Source organism: Leptodactylus fuscus, chromosome 5, assembly GCF_031893055.1.
Source record: "Leptodactylus fuscus isolate aLepFus1 chromosome 5, aLepFus1.hap2, whole genome shotgun sequence".
Classification (NCBI taxonomy): domain Eukaryota; kingdom Metazoa; phylum Chordata; class Amphibia; order Anura; family Leptodactylidae; genus Leptodactylus; species Leptodactylus fuscus.
In genome coordinates, this window is record NC_134269.1 from 204,453,103 (window position 1) to 204,473,743 (window position 20,641).

Here is a 20,641-nt window from a genome sequence, read left to right on the forward strand (position 1 = left end):
CTTAGGAAGAGGCCTCACGTTGCGGAAGCGTGACTTTGTAGCAGGCTTTGTTGCGTTTTTTTTTAACCAAAGCCAGGAGTGGGTTGAGCAGAAGTGAGAAGTATAAGAGTTTCCTACATATTTCCCATTCCTTTGGTAGCCATGCTTGACTTTGGCTCAATGAAATGCAACAAAATAAGCTGCGTTTCCGCAACGTGGAAAACCAGTCAGTTTGTGTCCTTGGGCTTCCCACTGCACATACTTGTTCTCGATTTACTGTGGCCCACTTGGTCGTATGGGGAGTCATTTTTTGGGGAGGGGAAACGTTAATTATTTTGAAATTTAATTTATTTAACTTTTTGTATAATTGATGGACTATGCTATTTTCAATCCCGTCTTTTTTAGAAGGTGCCTAGCTATATCATATGTAATATTCAATTCAAGAAAAATAGGTGACTATTACACAAGCTGGCATGGGCGACAAGACTAAAGAAGGTTAACGGCACGTACATCTCGTTGCAATCATATCTTGATACTCCTTGTAAGCTATAGAGTTATCCGGTTCAATCGTAAGTACACTCATTGGTCGATATTCAGACGGGACACAAGAAGGCCGAGGAATTGATGAATCTACTTTTTCATAGATTATATTTTGAACTATGGTGTGCACCGGGGAGCCATACTTCTGGCCCACCACCCGAGGACAATCTCCTTTACAGTAATCTGGACTGTACCGATGGGGTACTAGGATCCATTTGTCCCAGTTCAACTGACTGAAACCAAGTCGAAATTTATGAAGTTCACATTCATTTTGATGGTACGCATATTCCTTGAAGAGTTTGCTCAAATTGTAAGTTGCGGCGTCTACAGTTGGCCTGCTCATTTCGACGTCTTGGCCCCTACGATGGCGAGATGCTTTACTGCCTGGTATATCATTTAGGTGTGGCATAAAGTGTTTACTAGACCAGTTTAGAGGCTCCACCCGCATTTTCCGTCGGTGATAGGCCTTGTTACTTGTGTCATTTAAATACAGAAGTAGGCATGGTGGAGATCTTGTCATTTGTAAAGGGCCCATAATCTCAAAAATATGGTGGTACTCGTTCCTACGGCACGTCAGATTAACGGACAGATGAATAACTTGCCTCCTCGAAACAAATGGTTGAAGGAAAGTAGTTACATCAATTTCAGCCCATCTCTGCTTGTTTCGGAGCTGGAATTCAAAGGTATGAGGGACTCTGGGACAGATTTGGGTTGCAAGTTCATTATTTGCGATTTCCAGAGAACATAAGCAAGTGACGTTAGAGGAGGAATGTTGCTTATTGACAGAGTAAAGCAAGACAGATCGAAGGTTCTGCTCCAAGACAGATACACCGTCAACATTAAAAGTCAAGTCCTGGGATTTCTGATGTCCTAAAGTTGGAGGGAAAAAAAAAAATTATAAAGTTGACCTAGTAGAGTAAGAATTTAATTTAGGTACATAAAATAATTTCTCTATTCTACTAATATATATATATATATATATATATATATATATACACACACACACACACACGTTTCTGTCTGTTTGTTCTTTATGCACAACCAAAAGACAGTACCGATTCTCACCAAATTTGGCACACAGATACATAAGGTGTCTGAGAAGGTTTTAGACCAGGCCTCAACTCTCTCGGACATACCGTTCCTGAGATACAGTATTCCCAAAAGAATGACTTGCATTAGCCAATACAAACCTGCAAGTCTTTCACTCGTATTCCAATTGCCATACACACAGTCACTCAACATGTACACAGCATTACTTCAGGTGTATCCAAAACTAATAGCCAACCAGAGGATTAGATACACAGCTCAGCGCACAGTATCACATATCAGAGGATTAAATACACAGCTGAGCACACAGTATTACACATCGGAGGATTAGATACACAGCATCACATGTCGGAGGACAAGGTCACATTCACACAGCTTTACTACAGGTATCCATAACAACCGATCGCAGGTTTTCCACATACATCCAAACTGAGATACACATGATCACATGACGCTTATGGCCAGACACAAACGACATACAAAACAGACCAGTGCAATTCTTATGGGGCCACTACACAAACAAAAATTAAATATACCTGTGCAAAGCCAGGTCCTCCTGTTAGTGTATATATAGATATACATCAGAAACCTCTCCCCTTTGCTTTTTAGAATTGACCGATTCCTACCACACCAGCTTCCAAAACCTATTACTTTCATATTTTAGACTTCACTAAAACTTTCCTGTTGGCACCGTTTAATTGAAATTGAGGGTGAGGAGGGTTTCAGTTTCTTACGTGACCTTTGTTCTGCAGATTGGTATCAGCACATTGACTGCAAAATTATATAGTTTTTGCCATGTGCTAATATCTTACCCCTTACCACTCTGTGTACTAGCAGGACAGCAGTCATGTCCCTGGTAAAAATATTATAACACTGGCAGCAGAGATCAGGTTTTCTGCAACCACGAGGTCATGAGGCTGCAAGGCTCTGGCCAAACCCAAAACGTTGGGTTGGGTCATGTAAAACAGTTGTATCTTGTATGTTTTATAATGTCCAAATTTGTGCAACTCCTTTCCAGTAAGCCACCGAAGCTCCGCCTCCTCTACCCGGCACAGGAATGAGCCCTTAAATATTACCCCCCTCCCAACCATCAGTAGCCTGGACAAAGCCTAAGGTCAATGAATTGCAGTGTGGTTAAGTGACAAAGTTTTCCTGTGGTGTAACCTTTAAACAGGGTTTTTTTGGTCCGGAATTTGACGCTGAGGTCGCCTCAGATTCCGGACCTAAAAACTGCTAGCTGCACCCGGATGGATAAAAAGTTGTAAACAAAAAATAACATGCATACCAAACATTGGTGCCAATAGAAAGTACAACTTGTCCCGCAAAGAAAGAGCCCTGACATATCTCCGGCAACAAGACAGTAAAATAGTTATAGGGGTAAGAATACAGAGACCCCTGGAAATCGCACAACTCATCATGCAAAGAATAAGCCCCCACATAGCCAAGTCCACAGTAAAATTAAAAAGCAATGAATTTTGAAAGACGGGCAGAGAAAATATAGAAAAAGTCGCTGAGCATTAACATACAAACTACCTGTTGTCTTTAAGGGGTTAAAGGTTTTTTTTTCCCATGTTACTTTTTATTGAAGACCTATCCTTAGGATAAGACCAGCGCCGCACCTCCAGGGCCACCTATGCCAGGGCCCCGGGGAGGGCAGCATTTTTGCTTACCTAAGCCAGTCCAGGACAAGCTGTCCTGGACTGGCTTAGCGTCACCTAGCGGTGGATTGGGGAGGCCGTTGGAGCAGCGCTGCTCCAGCGGCCTCCCCTCACGCTCAGGCAGAGAGCAGGTCATCTCCGTGCCTGCTCTCTGCCTGCTAACGCCGCTCCGCAATGCACCTTCGCTCCGCCCCCTTCGCTCCGCCCCCTTCGCTCTGTCCCCTCCTCCTGGGGGGGCAGCTTTCTGTCGTCCGCCTCGGGCGGCGAAAAAGGCAGGTTCACCCCTGGATAAGACATCAATAAGATCAGTGAAGGAGTCTCAACTGGGACACCCACAGATCAGCTGTCTGGAAGGGATGCGGCATTCGTGCGAGTACTGTGACCTCTTCTCTGGTCACATTGCACACTGTTTCATAGTAACTATATAATGTAATTACGTGGCCACTACTATATAGACAGAGAAGGGGTCACTGCACTTGCACATTTCCTACACCAGTCTTAAGGCCAGGGCCCTATGTGGCCTAAATGTTGCTGCAAACTGGATGGGATTCTAGTAAATCTAGTGAATCCCATTCCCACATTGCAGAAAAATACTCGCAGCAGACACGCTGCCATTTCCATAACAGTTGCGGTTTTGGAAATCGCAGCATGTCAATTATACCTACGGATAAGCAAGGAACAGAATGAACCATGTGGTGCACAGGGGTGTAACTTGACACAAACTATGAGAATATATAGGATATATAGAAAAAAAAAAAAAAAATTATATATATATATATATATATATATATATATATATATATATATAGAATACGTAGGCTCAAACGAAAAAAAAAAAATGACATTTTCATACTGACCTATAGTGTCCACCTTTGAGCCTGGTTTACACTCGCTCTTTGGCGTGAACAGCCTTACGGTGTTATATTCGGCGTTCCTGTGCACCCTGGGTACACCCTCCTTGGTGGCCGACATCTTGTAAAGTTTTTTCATGTACTTGACGGCTATTGACCGGGGAACCGCCGTTCCTTTTCTCCAGCCCGGACGGCCTGACAGCTCCTTGAGCAAAGGGGGGAGCAGCTCGAAATCTTGGCCGTCGTACACAAGTTCTGGATCACTTGTAGAGAAGGAGAGCAGCCAGGTGGAGCAGTACAACACAGCCACGAAGAGTGCCGCAGCCATTCCTTGGAGGAGATGTCGTCTTCTAGCCAAACCCCTCCATGTCAATAAGCAGACTGCTCAAGGGAGGCTGCCCTGCTACTTACTCACTTAAATGGGCTCCAGCTGGTTTTTCTTAGGAAAACCTTAACTCTTTGACTGCTGGAGACTTGGAGACCATGTGGCCATGGACGTACTGAACTGAAGATATTAGAATATTGGCTACCATGACACCAATTTGTCCCCACTTTTGTATGTTTCATGTTCCGGCGTAGGTTTACCTTTGGTCACCAGCGCACCCATTGAGTACTTAGTGTAGAATCCATCATGTGTTTGTGCCCGGTGTTTCGTAACATTCCCTACATGATGTGCCCAATATTAAAACCTTCCTTACACTAATCGGTTAATTAGCCGGTGGAATTCTCGACCTGGCAGAGCTTTACATAGATGGGTTGATTTTTCTAAGCGATGAATACTCTTCATTGTTTGAGATTCCGACCTCTATTTTATGCCTTGCAGGTTTGCGGTAGATTCTGTTGCAATTCAGACCAGGAGGGGTTTTTTTAGGCAATTTTACAAGCAGGTACATTTTTTTACCATTTTGGGTAAGAGATTCCAATCAAGAAGAATGGTCCAATGTTTGCCAGACATGTCGAAATCAGAAAATGTAGTACAAGTGTTATATCATACATACGGGATACATTATATCATACATACAGAATACAGTATATCATACATACAGAATACATTATATCATACATACAGGATAAATTATATCATACATACGGGATACATTATACCATACATACGGGATACAGTATATCATACATACAGAATACATTATATCATACATACAGAATACATTATATCATACATACGGAATACATTATATCATACATACAGAATACAGTATATCATACATACAGAATACATTATATCATACATATGGGATACAGTATATCATACATACAGAATACATTATATCATACATACGGGATACAGTATATCATACATACGGGATACAGTATATCATACATACGGGATACAGTATATCATACATACAGAATACATTATATCATACATATGGGATACAGTATATCATACATACAGAATACATTATATCATACATACGGGATACAGTATATCATACATACGGGATACAGTATATCATACATACAGAATACATTATATCATACATACGGGATACATTATATCATACATACGGGATACAGTATATCATACATACAGAATACATTATATCATACATATGGGATACAGTATATCATACATACAGAATACAGTATATCATACATACGGGATACATTATATCATACATATGGGATACAGTATATCATACATACGGAATACATTATATCATACATACGGTATACATTATATCATACATACGGGATACAGTATATCATACATACGGGATACAGTATATCATACATACAGAATACATTATATCATACATACGGGATACAGTATATCATACATACGGGATACAGTATATCATACATACAGAATACATTATATCATACATACGGGATACATTATATCATACATACGGGATACAGTATATCATACATACAGAATACATTATATCATACATATGGGATACAGTATATCATACATACAGAATACAGTATATCATACATACGGGATACATTATATCATACATATGGGATACAGTATATCATACATACGGAATACATTATATCATACATACGGTATACATTATATCATACATACGGGATACAGTATATCATACATACGGGATACAGTATATCATACATACAGAATACAGTATATCATACATACGGGATACATTATATCATACATACAGAATACAGTATATCATACATACAGAATACATTATATCATACATACAGAATACAGTATATCATACATACAGAATACAGTATATCATACATACAGAATACATTATATCATACATACAGAATGCATTATGTCATACATACGGGATACAGTATATCATACATACGGGATACATTATATCATACATACAGAATATATTCTATCATACATACATAATACAGTATATCATACATACGGGATACATTATATCATACATACAGAATATATTATATCATACATACATAATACAGTATATCATACATACGGATTACATTATATCATACATACAGAATACATTATATCATACATACGGGATACATTATATCATACATACGGGATACAGTATATCATACATACAGAATACATTATATCATATATACAGGATACATTATATCATACATACAGAATACAGTATATCATACATACGGGATACATTATATCATACATACAGAATACAGTATATCATACATACGGGATACATTATATCATACATACAGAATACATTATATCATACATATGGGATACATTATATCATACATACGGGATACAGTATATCATACATACAGAATACATTATATCATACATACAGAATACAGTATATCATACATACGGGATACATTATATCATACATACAGAATACATTATATCATACATACGGGATACATTATATCATACATACGGGATACAGTATATCATACATACAGAATACATTATATCATACATACAGAATACATTATGTCATACATACGGGATACATTACGTCATACATACAGAAGAAATTATATCATACATACAGAATACAGTATATCATACATACGGGATATATTATATCATGCATACGGGATACATTATATCATACATACAGAATGCAGAATATCATACATATTAGGGTTAATATAAGAAGTAAGAGAAACCCCAACCTGTCCAGCTAGAGGAACCCCCCACCGTTGGTGTAAGGAAGGGGAACAACTTCCCCGGGCGATGACATTCTACACCAGTGTCTGTATGCTGATTCCTCAGTGTAAAGATGGCTAAGAGCCTATGACTGTGTGTGAGAGACTAAACCATCTTGGACAAGTTTGGATACCCCACAGTGGGCCTAGCACTGCTGAGAGCTACCTCCAGAACATTGATGGCTAGCTAGTAGAAGAGATAGGTTTGTCATTTCGGGGCCCCCATCAAAAATATATCTGGGGGCCCCTGTAATGAAAATGTATAGGCCATGCCCCCTCTTTATTGGAACTGCTTTCTCATTTGCAGGTCAAAAAAATCCCTTATTGTTGGCCCCTAAACAGTATAACGCCCCACACACATTGGCCCATTTTATAGCCCCCACATCAGGCAATTACCAGTTGGATTATTCCAAGTGGTAAACTGATATTCACTCTGCTATCCCTGCTGCAGCCTCCAGGGAGCGCCGTGTACTATGTGCAGAGACTGAACAACATCAGGAATAATCCAAAAGGTTGCAGCCGATTATAAAAGAAAGGCCATAACACAACTCATTGCTGTGGAGGTCTCCAGTCTCGGGGGCTCCATGGGTTGAGTTATGGCCAAACACCCCATGGGTTAGGAGGTGATCCAGAATACCGGGGTTATGGCTGACCTCCTATGATACCCTATAACCATACACCATACACTAGTTACCTGTCGTCAAGCTTGATACCTCCACATTGGTAAAGTTACGTTATTACGATGCTACCATTGCTCCTTCCACCATTACGACACTACCATCGCTCCTTCCACCATTACGACGCTACCGTCACTCCTTCCACCATTACGACGCTACCGTCGCTCCTTCCACCATTACGACGCTACCGTCGCTCCTTCCACCATTACGACACTACCATCGCTCCTTCCACCATTACGACGCTACCGTCGCTCCTTCCACCATTACGACGCTACCTTCGCTCCTTCCACCATTACGACGCCACTGTCCTCCTTCCACCATTACGACGCTACCGTCGCTCCTTCCACCATTATGACACTACCGTCACTCCTTCCACCATTACGACGCTACCCTCGCTCCTTCCACCATTATGACGCTACCGTCGCTCTTTCCACCATTATCACGCTACCGTCGCTCCTTCCACCATTACGACGCTACCTTCGCTCCTTCCACCATTACGACGCCACTGTCCTCCTTCCACCATTACGACGCTACCGTCGCTCCTTCCACCATTATGACACTACCGTCACTCCTTCCACCATTACGACGCTACCGTCGCTCCTTCCACCATTACGACGCTACCGTCGCTCCTTCCACCATTACGACACTACCATCGCTCCTTCCACCATTACGACGCTACCGTCGCTCCTTCCACCATTACGACGCTACCTTCGCTCCTTCCACCATTACGACGCCACTGTCCTCCTTCCACCATTACGACGCTACCGTCGCTCCTTCCACCATTACGACGCCACTGTCCTCCTTCCACCATTACGACGCTACCCTCGCTCCTTCCACCATTATGACGCTACCGTCGCTCTTTCCACCATTATCACGCTACCGTCGCTCCTTCCACCATTACGACGCTACCGTCGCTCCTTCCACCATTATGACGCTACCGTCGCTCTTTCCACCATTATCACGCTACCGTCGCTCCTTCCACCATTACGACGCTACCGTTGCTCCTTCCACCATTACGACGCTACCGTCGCTCCTTCCACCATTCCTAAGTGTGGAAGGTCAAAGGGCCCCAATATCCTAAACCCAATAGTGGAGCGTCTGGTGGATATTTACTGCTAGAAATCTCTTTAGCAACCCTGTTAGCTACCGGCGGTCTGATGTTTGAGGGTTAATAGGAGATTTCACAAGTCGAATGGCAGCTGTTTGCTTTCGCATATTGCTGCCTTGGGTTAATCATTCCTAATTTCATTTTATCTTGCCTGCCTGCAGACTCAAGGCTTTACCAAACATCCTGTTAACCTCTTATATTTCGGATTACATTTCTCTGGAATTATTGGGCAAGCCTGTGACTAACGTTTTTTGTATTTATACTTCCGGCCCAGGCTCCATGGAGATAAGACAGGCCGCTATCATAGAGGATCGGCACGTAACGCCGATAGGTTCACCAGTCTTTCAACATTTAAACAAAACGAAGGATTAATCTTATTAAAAGGGTATTGCAAGTCAGAGGGATCTTAATATAATAAATCAGTACTCACTTCTGCCTAGGCCTCGATTTCTTCGACGTCACCATTGGCACCCAATCACAGTGACCTCTTCACAAACAGCACATAACATGTGACATGCCATTAGTGAAGAGGTCACTGCTAAGGCCTGTGATTGGCAGTCATGGCCGCCAGCACAGGAACCTGTATACAGACAAGCGGTGGTGGAAACAGAGGCCTGGGGAGAAGCGTATACTGGGTTATGTTTAAAGGCCCCTCAACAGCAGTATTAAATAATAAAACTATGTCTTGAAACGTTGCGGAAACGCAGCTTTTTTGTTGAAGATTTTGCAGCGTTTTTTTGAGCCAAACCTAGGAACGGCTACAAAAGGAATGGGAAATATATAGGAAGCTCTTATACTTCTACCTTCTGCTCAATCCACTCCTGGTTTTGGATTAAAAAAAAAACACAGCAAAATCTTCAACAACAAAAAGGCTGCGTTTCCACAACGTGGGGCCTCACGGATCGGAGAGGCCGCGATTTGCCTGCTGCAGGAAAAGTCACAGCGTTATACAGTAACTGCAAAGTGAATGGGATTCATGGGAATCCCATGCCCACTTTGTGGAACAAATCACAGCGCTGTGATTTCCAAAACCGTTGCGGTTTTGAAAATCGCAGCATGTCAATTATATCGACGGAAACGCCGGCGGCTTTCCCATAGATATAATTGTAACAGGAAGTCCATGGAGGAAAATTCTGCGAACTTTCTGTTTAAAAGCGCCATGGGAAGAACTGTGATGCGTTCCCGCCGTGGTTTTTCCGCAGTGCTGAGAATTGTCCTTAGCCTAAAGGGGTTTTTTAGTTATAACAATTTGCAAATCAGTTAAAAAGTCGCAATTCCCAATAGTGTGAGCTTTTTTCGTTCAAGAATTTTGGCGTGCAGGGTTTGATAATTTTAGACACCAACAGGCACCCAAAAAATCTCAATGTCGTGTCCACCATTAAATGGGCTGTTTATTAGAGATGAGCGAACACTGTTCGGATCAGCCGTTCCGAACAGCACGCTCCCATAGAAATGAATGGAAGCACCTGGCACGGCGACCGGCCGCTGACAAAGTGTACGTGCCAGGTGCTTCCATTCATTTCTATGGGAGCATGCTGTTCGGAACGGCTGATCCGAACAGTACTCGCTCATCTCTACTGTTTATCCATTCGCCTGGATGGATTTCCTGACGCAATCGTGAATGTCGTGTAAGTGTTAACAGTGTGTCCTGGCTAAAAACAAGAAACCAGACGGGACAAGTTTTTGTCTGATTGAAGTTATTTCAGTTCAGCCGATAGTAAATGTAATTTTATTTTCCGTTGGAATTTCGCTCGTCACGTGACCTGCCCTGACCATGCTCTTCACATAGAGACGGCGAATTGTCTCACATTCTTGTATAAAGGTCAGCTACTGTCCTCCTCAGTTCTAGTTTCTGAAATCCTGCTTAGAAATTCCAAAGTACAATAACCCTCTTGCATAATGAAGCGTCAGGGCGCGAGCTCCTATTTTATCGGTTTACAAGTGAGAACACTATGGTCGTATTGCACTGCGCAGAGCGAGCGGCTTATTCCTCATCTCTTTATAGGATTTCTCTATTGCGATTTGTTTACTGGCAAAAAATAAATGTTTAACATCAGATCTGTCAGAGATAGTCTTATATCCTGAATGTAGAAATTAGGACTAAGTTCACATCACATTCTGGAAATTCTCCTGATACATTTTCATAGACTATTATTAGGAGGACATATGGCTAGAGATTCTGGGGTGTCGCTGATGTGCCAGTGCTAAGCGGAAACTGGACGCCATGTCTGGCTGGTGTGATAGAGATAAACCTCTGACTGGCTCTTTCTTGAGGCATCTAGAGAACACTGACATGGGGGCCATGGGCCCGGGTGCAACATTTGTCCGGGCCCCCCAGCACCCCATTTTTCACCCACTGGTGACCCCCACACAGTATTATATGCCCAACAGTGTCCCTCCACAGTATTGTATGCTCATGGGTACTGGATACTCACCTTACCTCACCTTTCCTGGGCATCCTGGCTCCGGCTATCCTCAGCATCTTTGGCCATCTTCCCGACGTCCTTGCTGAGGCCTGTGATTGGTCCTCAGTGGTCACGTGGGGGCGCACGGACGTCATTATGCTGCCGCGACCCATGTGACCTCTGGAGCCTAATCACAGGCCTCAGTCAGGAGATGGAAGAACGCCGGAGAGGACGCTGAGCCAAGGAGAGGTGAGTATAACTATTTATTATTTTAAGTCACCTCGCCTATGCTAGTATGTATAGTGGTCAGGGAACCAGGCTTTGCCCAAATACTGGCATAGTTGTACAGGGCCCCAGCCATCTCCAGCTGGCCACGGGCCCTGTCCCTTACCAGGCCCAGTTGCGATTCTACAACCATGATCGTTATGCCCCTGCTTTTAGAAATAGAAGTGTCACATCAATATCAGGTATGAAGACTCTTCGGAGGAGGAGTCCCGAAAGTGATGATACAACCCCTACAGAGCCCAGATCTGAACATCAACAAGTCTGTCTGGGATTACATGAAGAGACAGAAGGATTTGAGCACGTCTACATCCACAGAAGATTTTAGTTAAAGAGGACCTTTCGTGTCCTCAGGCACATGTGGTTTTATATACTGCTAGAAAGTCAAGAGTGTCTTGAATTCAGTGCACTGTCGGCTTTCCCGTCATGTGCCCTGGGACTGGAGGTATTGGTGCCATTACCGATATCTCTTCACTGTCAGAAGGGCATTCCCGACAGTCTAGCTGGGCTGTGAGGAACGCCCTCCCCAACATCACTGTCCATAGCCCTGTACTGTCAGAGGGTGCGTTCCTTACCACCCAATGATGACGCTGATCAGTGAGGAACGCCCTCCCCAGTCTATGGATGAGTACAGCCAGGAGGGAAGGGCGTTTCTCACCTCTCAGCGTCATCACTAGGTGGTAAGGAATGCCCCCTCTGACAGTACAGGGCTATGGACAGTGCTGTCAGGTTGGGCGTTCCTCACAACCCAGCTACACTGTCAGGAACGCCCTTCTGACAGTGAAGAGCTATCGGTGATGGCACGGAAATTTCTTGCCCCAGGGCACGCAACAGGAAAGTCAACGGAGTGGTTTCTAGTGGTATATAAAACCGCATGTGCCCGAGGACATGAGAGGTCCTCTTTAAGTTCTCCACAATGTTTGGAACAAACCGGCTACCGAGTTCTTTCAAAATCTGAGTGTAAGCATATCTAGAAGAATAGATGCTTTTTTGACACCTAATATTTAGGTTTCTGTTTTCTTAATTGAAATTGCATTTTGTTAATGTACATAAATAAATTATTAACATTTCTATTTTTGGAAAGCCTTCTTACTTGCAGAGTTTTTTTTTCCCATTAAACTATTGAACCTTGGATCAAAAATATTTCAAAGAGAACAAGTCCTTTGTAGCAGCCAATGTCTCAGATTTACTAATAGTTAGACCAGACCTGGGCAATGTCCAGCCCGCGGGCCACATCCAGCCCTCTGACTGCTTCTCACCGGCCCGCATAGCTAGTGGAAGTTTTTTCAAGAACTTGTGATGATGTCATCACAGCCTATCACCAGGATAGGCTATGACTCGTTAGTGGGCGGAGCCACATGGGACTGTGTGCTTGCTGCAAGCTGCCGGCAATGGAGGCTACTGGATGATAGAGAGAGAAGAGACAGCATGTGTGAGCAAGAGGGGGGACTAGGGGCAGATGTAGGGGGGCAGTTACACTGAATACACATGGAGAGGGCACATTAAACTAGGGGGCAGATGGAGGGTGACATTAAACTGGGGCAGCTGGAGGAGGATATTAAACCATGGGGGGTAGCTGGAGGGGGACATGTCTGCCTCTAGTTGCCCCCAGTTTAATGTCCCCCTCCAGCTGCTCCAGTTTAATGTCCCCTCTAGTTTCTGCTGGTTTATACTGGGGCACCAGGAGAGGGACGTAATACTGTGGGATATTTGGAGGGAAACATTATAATCTGGGGGTGTATAATGTTAGGGTGACTGTAGGAGGATTTTACTTTGTGGGGCACATGGAAAAATTATTGAGAATGGGCGGAGTCAGCTGAGAAGTGGGTGGAGCTCAATTTGCCGCTGTGTGCATGGCCCTCTAGAACCGCTACTATTTCTCATGTGGCCCCACGGGAAAATTAATTGCCCACCCCTGAGTTAGACAGTGTAAATTTAGACAGTCACTCTGAAAATGGGCGAGATTTATCACAGTGACTGATGCTGGATGTTAGGTTCATATATGCACACGGGTCTTTTTTGAGTCCACCAGGGAAGCTGAATGATGGAGAGCCAGACAGCTAAAAGAGCAATTGCCTGTGGACCCCGTAGACTATAATGGGGTCCGCTAGGTGTCCTCCGTTTTTATACTGAAAGCAGCAGTCCGTGCAGGCCTTTTCTCCACCGATTTTGATCCTTTTATGCGGTAGAGTTTCCAATGGCGCAGATGTGAACCTAGCCTAAATTAACCTTCATGGGTTACTTAAGGAGGTCAAGTCGGTGTCCGGCATCTTAATGGAACCTTCAGACAGCGAATCTGTGAACCAATATCTGATCCGTAAAAGTAGCCAAAAGACATTAGCCAAACCAAAAACCATATGTAGACAACGGTCTAGTTTAGAAAATAAAACCAGAACTCGGATTGCATTAGGACCATTTTTGCGAACGGGCCAGTTATTAGGGGAGTGGGTGCGTCAAAGGAGAGACCTCAGAATCTTCAAGGTGACTTACTGAGTTTGCCTAACTTTCATCTTATTATTATTTCATAGAAATGAGTAGATACCATGGTAACAAATCTTCTTGATTTATATATAGTACCGTCAGATGCTGTTTTCTGTGTAACATATTTAGATAGTGGGATTATGCCAGCACATAATGTTCCCGTGTCTTGCCCTATGGTGGAAAGGGAAATCAGGTAAATCAAGAACATGGACAATTTTAGCTGTAATGACAAGTTGTTCTATGCTGTAGGAGGTACTGTATACAGTACATCAGACGTGCCCTCCACTGTATACCGCCAACATGTGTCACTGCTGAGGCATGTCAATGCAAACATAGGCCTTTGATTCCCATTCTTATATAACCTCAACCTATAAAGGAACGTGCAACAGACTTTGTAGAAAGATTGCCTACTGATGCCTCAGCTCTGCACAGGGGGCGCCATACCTCCCAACTTTTGAAAAACAGAAAATTAGCTCCACCCACTTTTATGTTGACCCCGCCCATGCTCATTCATTTTCCATGCGCCCCCACACTGTATAATCCTCCTACAGTCACCCGTACATTATATGCCCCCACATTATAATGTTCTCTTCAAACTGCCCCACAGTATTAAACTGGTGCCCCACTGGGGGAAACTAGAGGGGGACATGAAACTGGGGCACCTGGAGGGGGACATTGAACAGTGGGGGTAGTTGGAGGCGGACAACAAATTCATGGCAGTTGAAGTGGGACATTAAACTGGGGGCAACTACAGGGGAACATGAAACTTGGGCAGCTGGAAGGAGACATTAAACCATAGGGGTAGCTGAAGGGTGATATTAAACTCAGGACGCAGATGAGTTGAAACCAGGACATACCTCCCGCCGAATAGGACTGCAGGACAGGACTCCAAATCCGTGAATGTCTCGCAGAATCCGGGATGGTTGGGCGGTATGACGGCATGCACGGTCGGCCCTACTAGTGTCTCACTGGCAGAACCAACTGCGCAGGTGTCGGAGGTGACGCCACCGAAGAAAGACGAGGAAAGAAGGGGATGATCCAGCAGAAGATAGAGGCGTCGCAGGATCCTGTTCTCGAGCAGCAGTGGGGACGCCCCCATTGCATTTCCAGCGCTGGGACCCGCCCCCATCGCTGCGAGAGAACTAATTTACATACCGGTAAAAACCGGTATTTCTAAGGAACGGCGCGGCGGAGATCACATCTAAAGGTAGGAGACGAATAGCCTTTCTAAAGACTATACCGACGTCTTATCCACGGAAAAAAGGTTTTTATGGTAGAATCCCTTTAACATCCATCATCTCTCATATTACACCCATGTAAATTTATGTATATGCACCCAGGAATATCAATTCACAAAAGATTTGTAGGAAATCACATACATCTATAATATGTACTGTATAACCAAAGATAAACAGAATAGTGCAACAGGGCGTGTCCGAGTGCCGATGCAGGACTGTCTGTATCTCATCTGACCTGTAACGGTGATGTAATCGCAGAGTAATGCCAAAAGTCTCATAGCTGGACATATAACAGTGGTCATTGCACGGGGCTCTATATCATACTACAGTTATATGATGACTCTTTTTCCTGACAGATTCTCCTTAAAGAGGACCTTTCACCACTTTTGGGCACATGCAGTGTTATATACTGCTGGAAAGCTGACAGTGCGCTGATTTCAGCGCACTGTCGGCTTTCCCGACAAAGCTTACGGTGCCGGTACCGTAGTGCTCTATGGTCAGAAGGGCGTTTCTGACCATTAGCCAGAGACGTCCTTCTGCCTTGCGGCGCCTATCGCGCTGTGCTGTGGAGCGGGGAGGAACGCCCCCTCCCTCTGCTCACACAGCTCGTCCATAGACGAGCATTATCAGGAGCGGGAGGGGGGAGTTCCTCCCCGCTCCACAGTACAGCGCGATAGGCGCCGCGAGGCAGAAGGACGTCTCTGGCTAATGGTCAGAAATGCCCTTCTGACCATAGAGCACTACGGTACCGGCACCGTAAGCTCTTTACACCGGGCACAGATCGGGAAAGCCGACAGTGCGCTGAAATCAGCGCACTGTCAGCTTTCCAGCAGTATATAACACTGCATGTGCCCAAAAGTGGTGAAAGGTCCTCTTTAAATATTCATGTAGGACACCATGGCACTCAGACTCAGACAAGCATGGATGTAACTGGTCACAAAAAAAATTTTCTAGCTGTACCGGAATCAGTGGAGTGGATTCTATTTAAGGACACAAAGAGTTGGAGTTGGTGGTGAAAGGTCTTTAATGAGGACTTGTCTCCAATGACTTACATCATCGGATCGGCGCTGTCACTCTGAGCATTTCAGTGTTTTGTTTTTCCAAATCTGTTCAGCTATTCCAACTATATAAGCTCTATTAATGTTGATGCAAATGCGGGTATACTAGCCAAGTGCATGACATACAGCACACAGAGACCCCCTCCTCCAGATAATCCACAGTGCTACCACCCACTCGGCTAGTATACCTTAAAGGGGTATTCCCATGACGCTTGTTCACTAACCTGCAGGCTGTTGTGCTCTCTTCACTTCCTGCTTTTCTCGGCACATTGGTGGGCGGGGTTGCACTTGCACAGGATTGGTTGTAAATGAATTACCACAGTGTGAAGCTGATGTAGCAGAGCTGGATTTGAGTCAGCTTGCATTACATATAGAGGTAAAGGACTCCCTATCTCAGCCCTTATCAGCCAAATTCAATTAAACCGACTGATAAGAGCTCAGAAATCCAGGAGCTCTCACCTCCCACTCCCCTATCTGAGAAACTCCGCTACTTAAAAGACACAAACAGCTCAGAGCTGCTTCCAGCCCCTCCCTCCCCCTCTGAGAGCAGGCAGCTACATCACTTAATAAATGAGCAGATAATCCCAAGAGCCATAGAAACGGAGTGTAAACAATGAAGTGAATAAATTAAGATAGCGTCAACATCAACACTATATCTGTGTAACAACTGAATAGACTATGATAAACTAAACCCCAAAATACTCAGGGTGACAGTGTGTATCAGAATATGTATGTCACTGGACTTTTCAGACTTGGTTGTAGGTTCTCTTTAAGGGATAGTAACAAACCTTAGTATCTTACAAACTCAACCTTAACACTTAAGATTTTTTTCAGTTATTTCTCCGCAGAATTCAGAAAGCCATAATCTGTTTTATTTTTCTGTGAATTTTGTGCGATCTGGCTACATTGACATCCAATAGAGACTCTTCTGCAGTGTCCACCGAAAATCGGTGGAGACAAGAATTCTACACAAAGGTTTCAGTTAAAAAATGGTGGACACCTGACTAGTCCCATTATAGTCGATGGGGTCTGACCAGGCTCAGTGTGTAACTACTGTTTTCGCGGTCTATCTCTCCATTGTTCTGGTCCCCGACAGATCCAAACAACAGGGAGGCGACACTAGTGTGAACCTAGAGTAAGTTATAGTTTCCAATGGAAACTTTTTGGATACACAAAACTACCCCTTTGGGTTTAAGCACATACTGTACAGTCAGAGTTATCTGTGATCACAGGGGCTACAGGGTATATTACAGCTGACACTCCTGAGCTGGCATCATCTTAGCGCTGTACGATGTTGAGTTTTGAGTATCTTCACTCTGAACCAGGGCCATAGATATGGGAGGCGTAGTGGTAGCGTTCGCTGCTGGGACCTGAATCCATTTGCCACATAAAGTATATCACTATTCTAATTGGCACAAGGCAGGGGAACCCATTACAGATTTTGGATTGAGCCCAGGAACTTCAAGTTACACCTCTGCTCTGCACTGTACATGTCTACATTAAAGGGGTATTCCCATCATGCTTGTTCAGCTGCCTGCAGGCTGTGTGCTCTGTTCACTTCCTGGTTTTCTCGGCACATTGGTGGGCGGGGTTCCACTTGCTCTGCTATCTGCTATGTTTGCAGTCAGTAATGAGGGTTTGGTTGTAAATGAATTACCACAGTATGAAGCAGATGTAGAGGCTGATGTAGCAGAGCTGGATTTGAGTCAGTTTGCAATACATACAGAGATATCGGACTCCCTATCTCAGCCCTTATCAGCCAAATTCAATTAAACCGACTCATAAGTGGAGGAGCAGGAGATAAGAGCTCAGAAATCCTGGAGCTCTCACCTCCCCCCTCCCCTATCTGAGGAACTCCGTTGTCTGTGGCAGAGACATACACAGCTCTGAGCTGCTCCCAGCCCCTCCTTACCACCCTGAGAGCAGGCAGCTACGTCACTTGGGGACTGAGCAGATAAGCCCGTGGTCCGTGGTCATAGAAACGTATGTAAACAATGAAGTGAACAAATAACGATAGCGACCAAACAAATCAGTTTTGATAAAGCAATGTATTTAGAAAAAGTCTTAAATCCACATAAACTAGCAGTATAGATAGGATCCTTGTTATGGGACAACCCCTTTAATTGAGTTTTCCCATCACAGGGTTTCACCTGCCATCCTGTCTCCTCTTCCCTCCACTTCCTGGTTTTTGGCTTAGCCCAGCAGCGAGCTGGTGCTTGGTGTAAACTGCACAGTTATCTCTGGTCTTACATACAGAGATAACAGAAGCACTGCTCACCAAACTTTCATGAGTCCAGCCGGAGAAGTGGTCTGTAACTTAAAAGCAATGCTGCCACATTCTCCCCTATTAAGGGGGCGTTCACACTACCGTTGGTGGCCGTCAGTAGTGTCCGTAGCTATTGTCTGTTACAAGATTTTAGGAACTGGCTGCTGGGACCTGCATCCCTTTGCCACATAAAGTGTACCACTATTCTATTTGGCACAAGGCAGGGGAATCCATTGCTAGCTAAACCGTCAGTAATCCGTAAAAATTTCCATTCATTTCATTGGAATTATTTATTCTGTCCGTTAGTATCCATTTACATCCAATTTGTCAGAAGTCCGTTATTTTCCAGCGGACAGAAAATCCTACATGCAGGATTTTTGTGTCCGTTTGAAAAAACGGATTCTTGACGGATGCCAATTTTTTTTAACATTGAATTCTATAGGCACAGGACTTATAACGGATAGTAACTGATAGCCATCAGGCAGGGGGCGTTCTTACTTGCGCCCATGTCTGCCCATGGGGTTTCCATCCTAAGCCCCAGAAAAACTGCATAGGGGACAGCTTCCCGGGGGTCAGTTTTAAAACCTATTCATTACAATGGCTTTTTAAAGCAAACTGCCGCATACCTCCCAACCGTCCCGATTTCTGCAGGACATTCACGATTTCGGTGACGTGTCCCGTGGTCCCGGTTGGAGGGAGGTATGTCCCGAATACATACGCAACTAAAGCAAGGAGCTGTCACAGCTGAGCTCCTTGCTTTGTCGCTGCACTCCGGCTAGTGGCTGTGTAGACGCGATGTGATGACGTCACATCGCACCTACAACTGTATTAGCAAAACTGCGGAGAGAGCGGCGGGGGAGAGAGGAAAAGGTGAGTTTAAGTGGTTTTTGTGTGTAGACATTGAGGTGGAAAATGAAACTGGGGGCAGATGAAGGAGGGGACGGCATGACACTGGGGGCAGAGATGGGGGGACATGAATCTGGGGCAGAGATGGGGGACATGAATCTGGGAGCAGAGATGGGGGGACATGAATCTGGGGGCAGAGATGGAGGGACATGAATCTGGGGGCAGAGATGGGAGGACATGAATCTGAGGGCAGAGATGGAGGGACATGAATCTGGGAGCAGAGATGGAGAGGACATGAATCTGGGGGCAGAGATGGAGGGGACATTAATCTGGGGGCAGAGATGGAGGGGACATGAATCTGGGGGCAGAGATGGAGGGGACATGAATCTGGGGGCAGAGATGGGAGGACATGAATCTGGGGGGCAGAGATGGAGGGGGGACATGAATCTGGGGGCAGAGATGGGAGGACATGAATCTGGGGGCAGAGATGGAGAGGACATGAATCTGGGGGCAGAGATGGGAGGACATGAATCTGGGGGCAGAGATGGGAGGACATGAATCTGGGGGCAGAGATGGAGAGGACATGAATCTGGGGCAGAGATGGGGGGCATGAATCTGGGACAGAGATGGAGGGGGGACACAAAACTGGGGGCAGATGAAGGGTGTATATGAAACTGGGGGAGAGATAGAGGGGGGACATATAATTTACGGGTGACTGTAGGATTATACTGTGTGGGGGTACATGAAAAATGAATGAGAATGGGCGAAGTCAACATAAAAGTGGGTGGAGCTAAATTTGCCGCGGCGTGCTACGCACATTTTGTCCCTCCTTCAAAAGTTGGGAGGTATGCTGCCGGTGTCTGTATTCAGCCCCTCTGCGGGGAAACCAGTTTTATTGCATGGACACAAAGTTGGACATGCCCTATGCAGTTTTTCCGGGGATTTAGGTAGAAACAGAAAGGGCGGATACGGGCGCAAGTATGAACGCCGCATTAGTGTCTGTTATGATAGGTGTCCATAACGGAATCCAATGGTAGTGTGAACCCTGCCTTACTTCAATAGGAAAAAAC

General features: G+C 44.6%; 1 protein-coding gene across 1 annotated transcript; it reads right to left on the reverse strand.

The window, feature by feature from the left end:
* Positions 1-475: 475 nt before the first annotated feature.
* GDF9 (growth differentiation factor 9) lies at positions 476-4,295 on the reverse strand. The gene is made up of 2 exons (XM_075276442.1): positions 4,082-4,295; positions 476-1,389 (listed from the first exon to the last, which is right to left on the reverse strand). Exons 1-2 carry the CDS (start codon positions 4,212-4,214, stop codon positions 476-478), a joined length of 1,047 nt encoding a protein of 348 aa, XP_075132543.1. The 5' UTR covers positions 4,215-4,295.
* Positions 4,296-20,641: the final 16,346 nt, after the last annotated feature.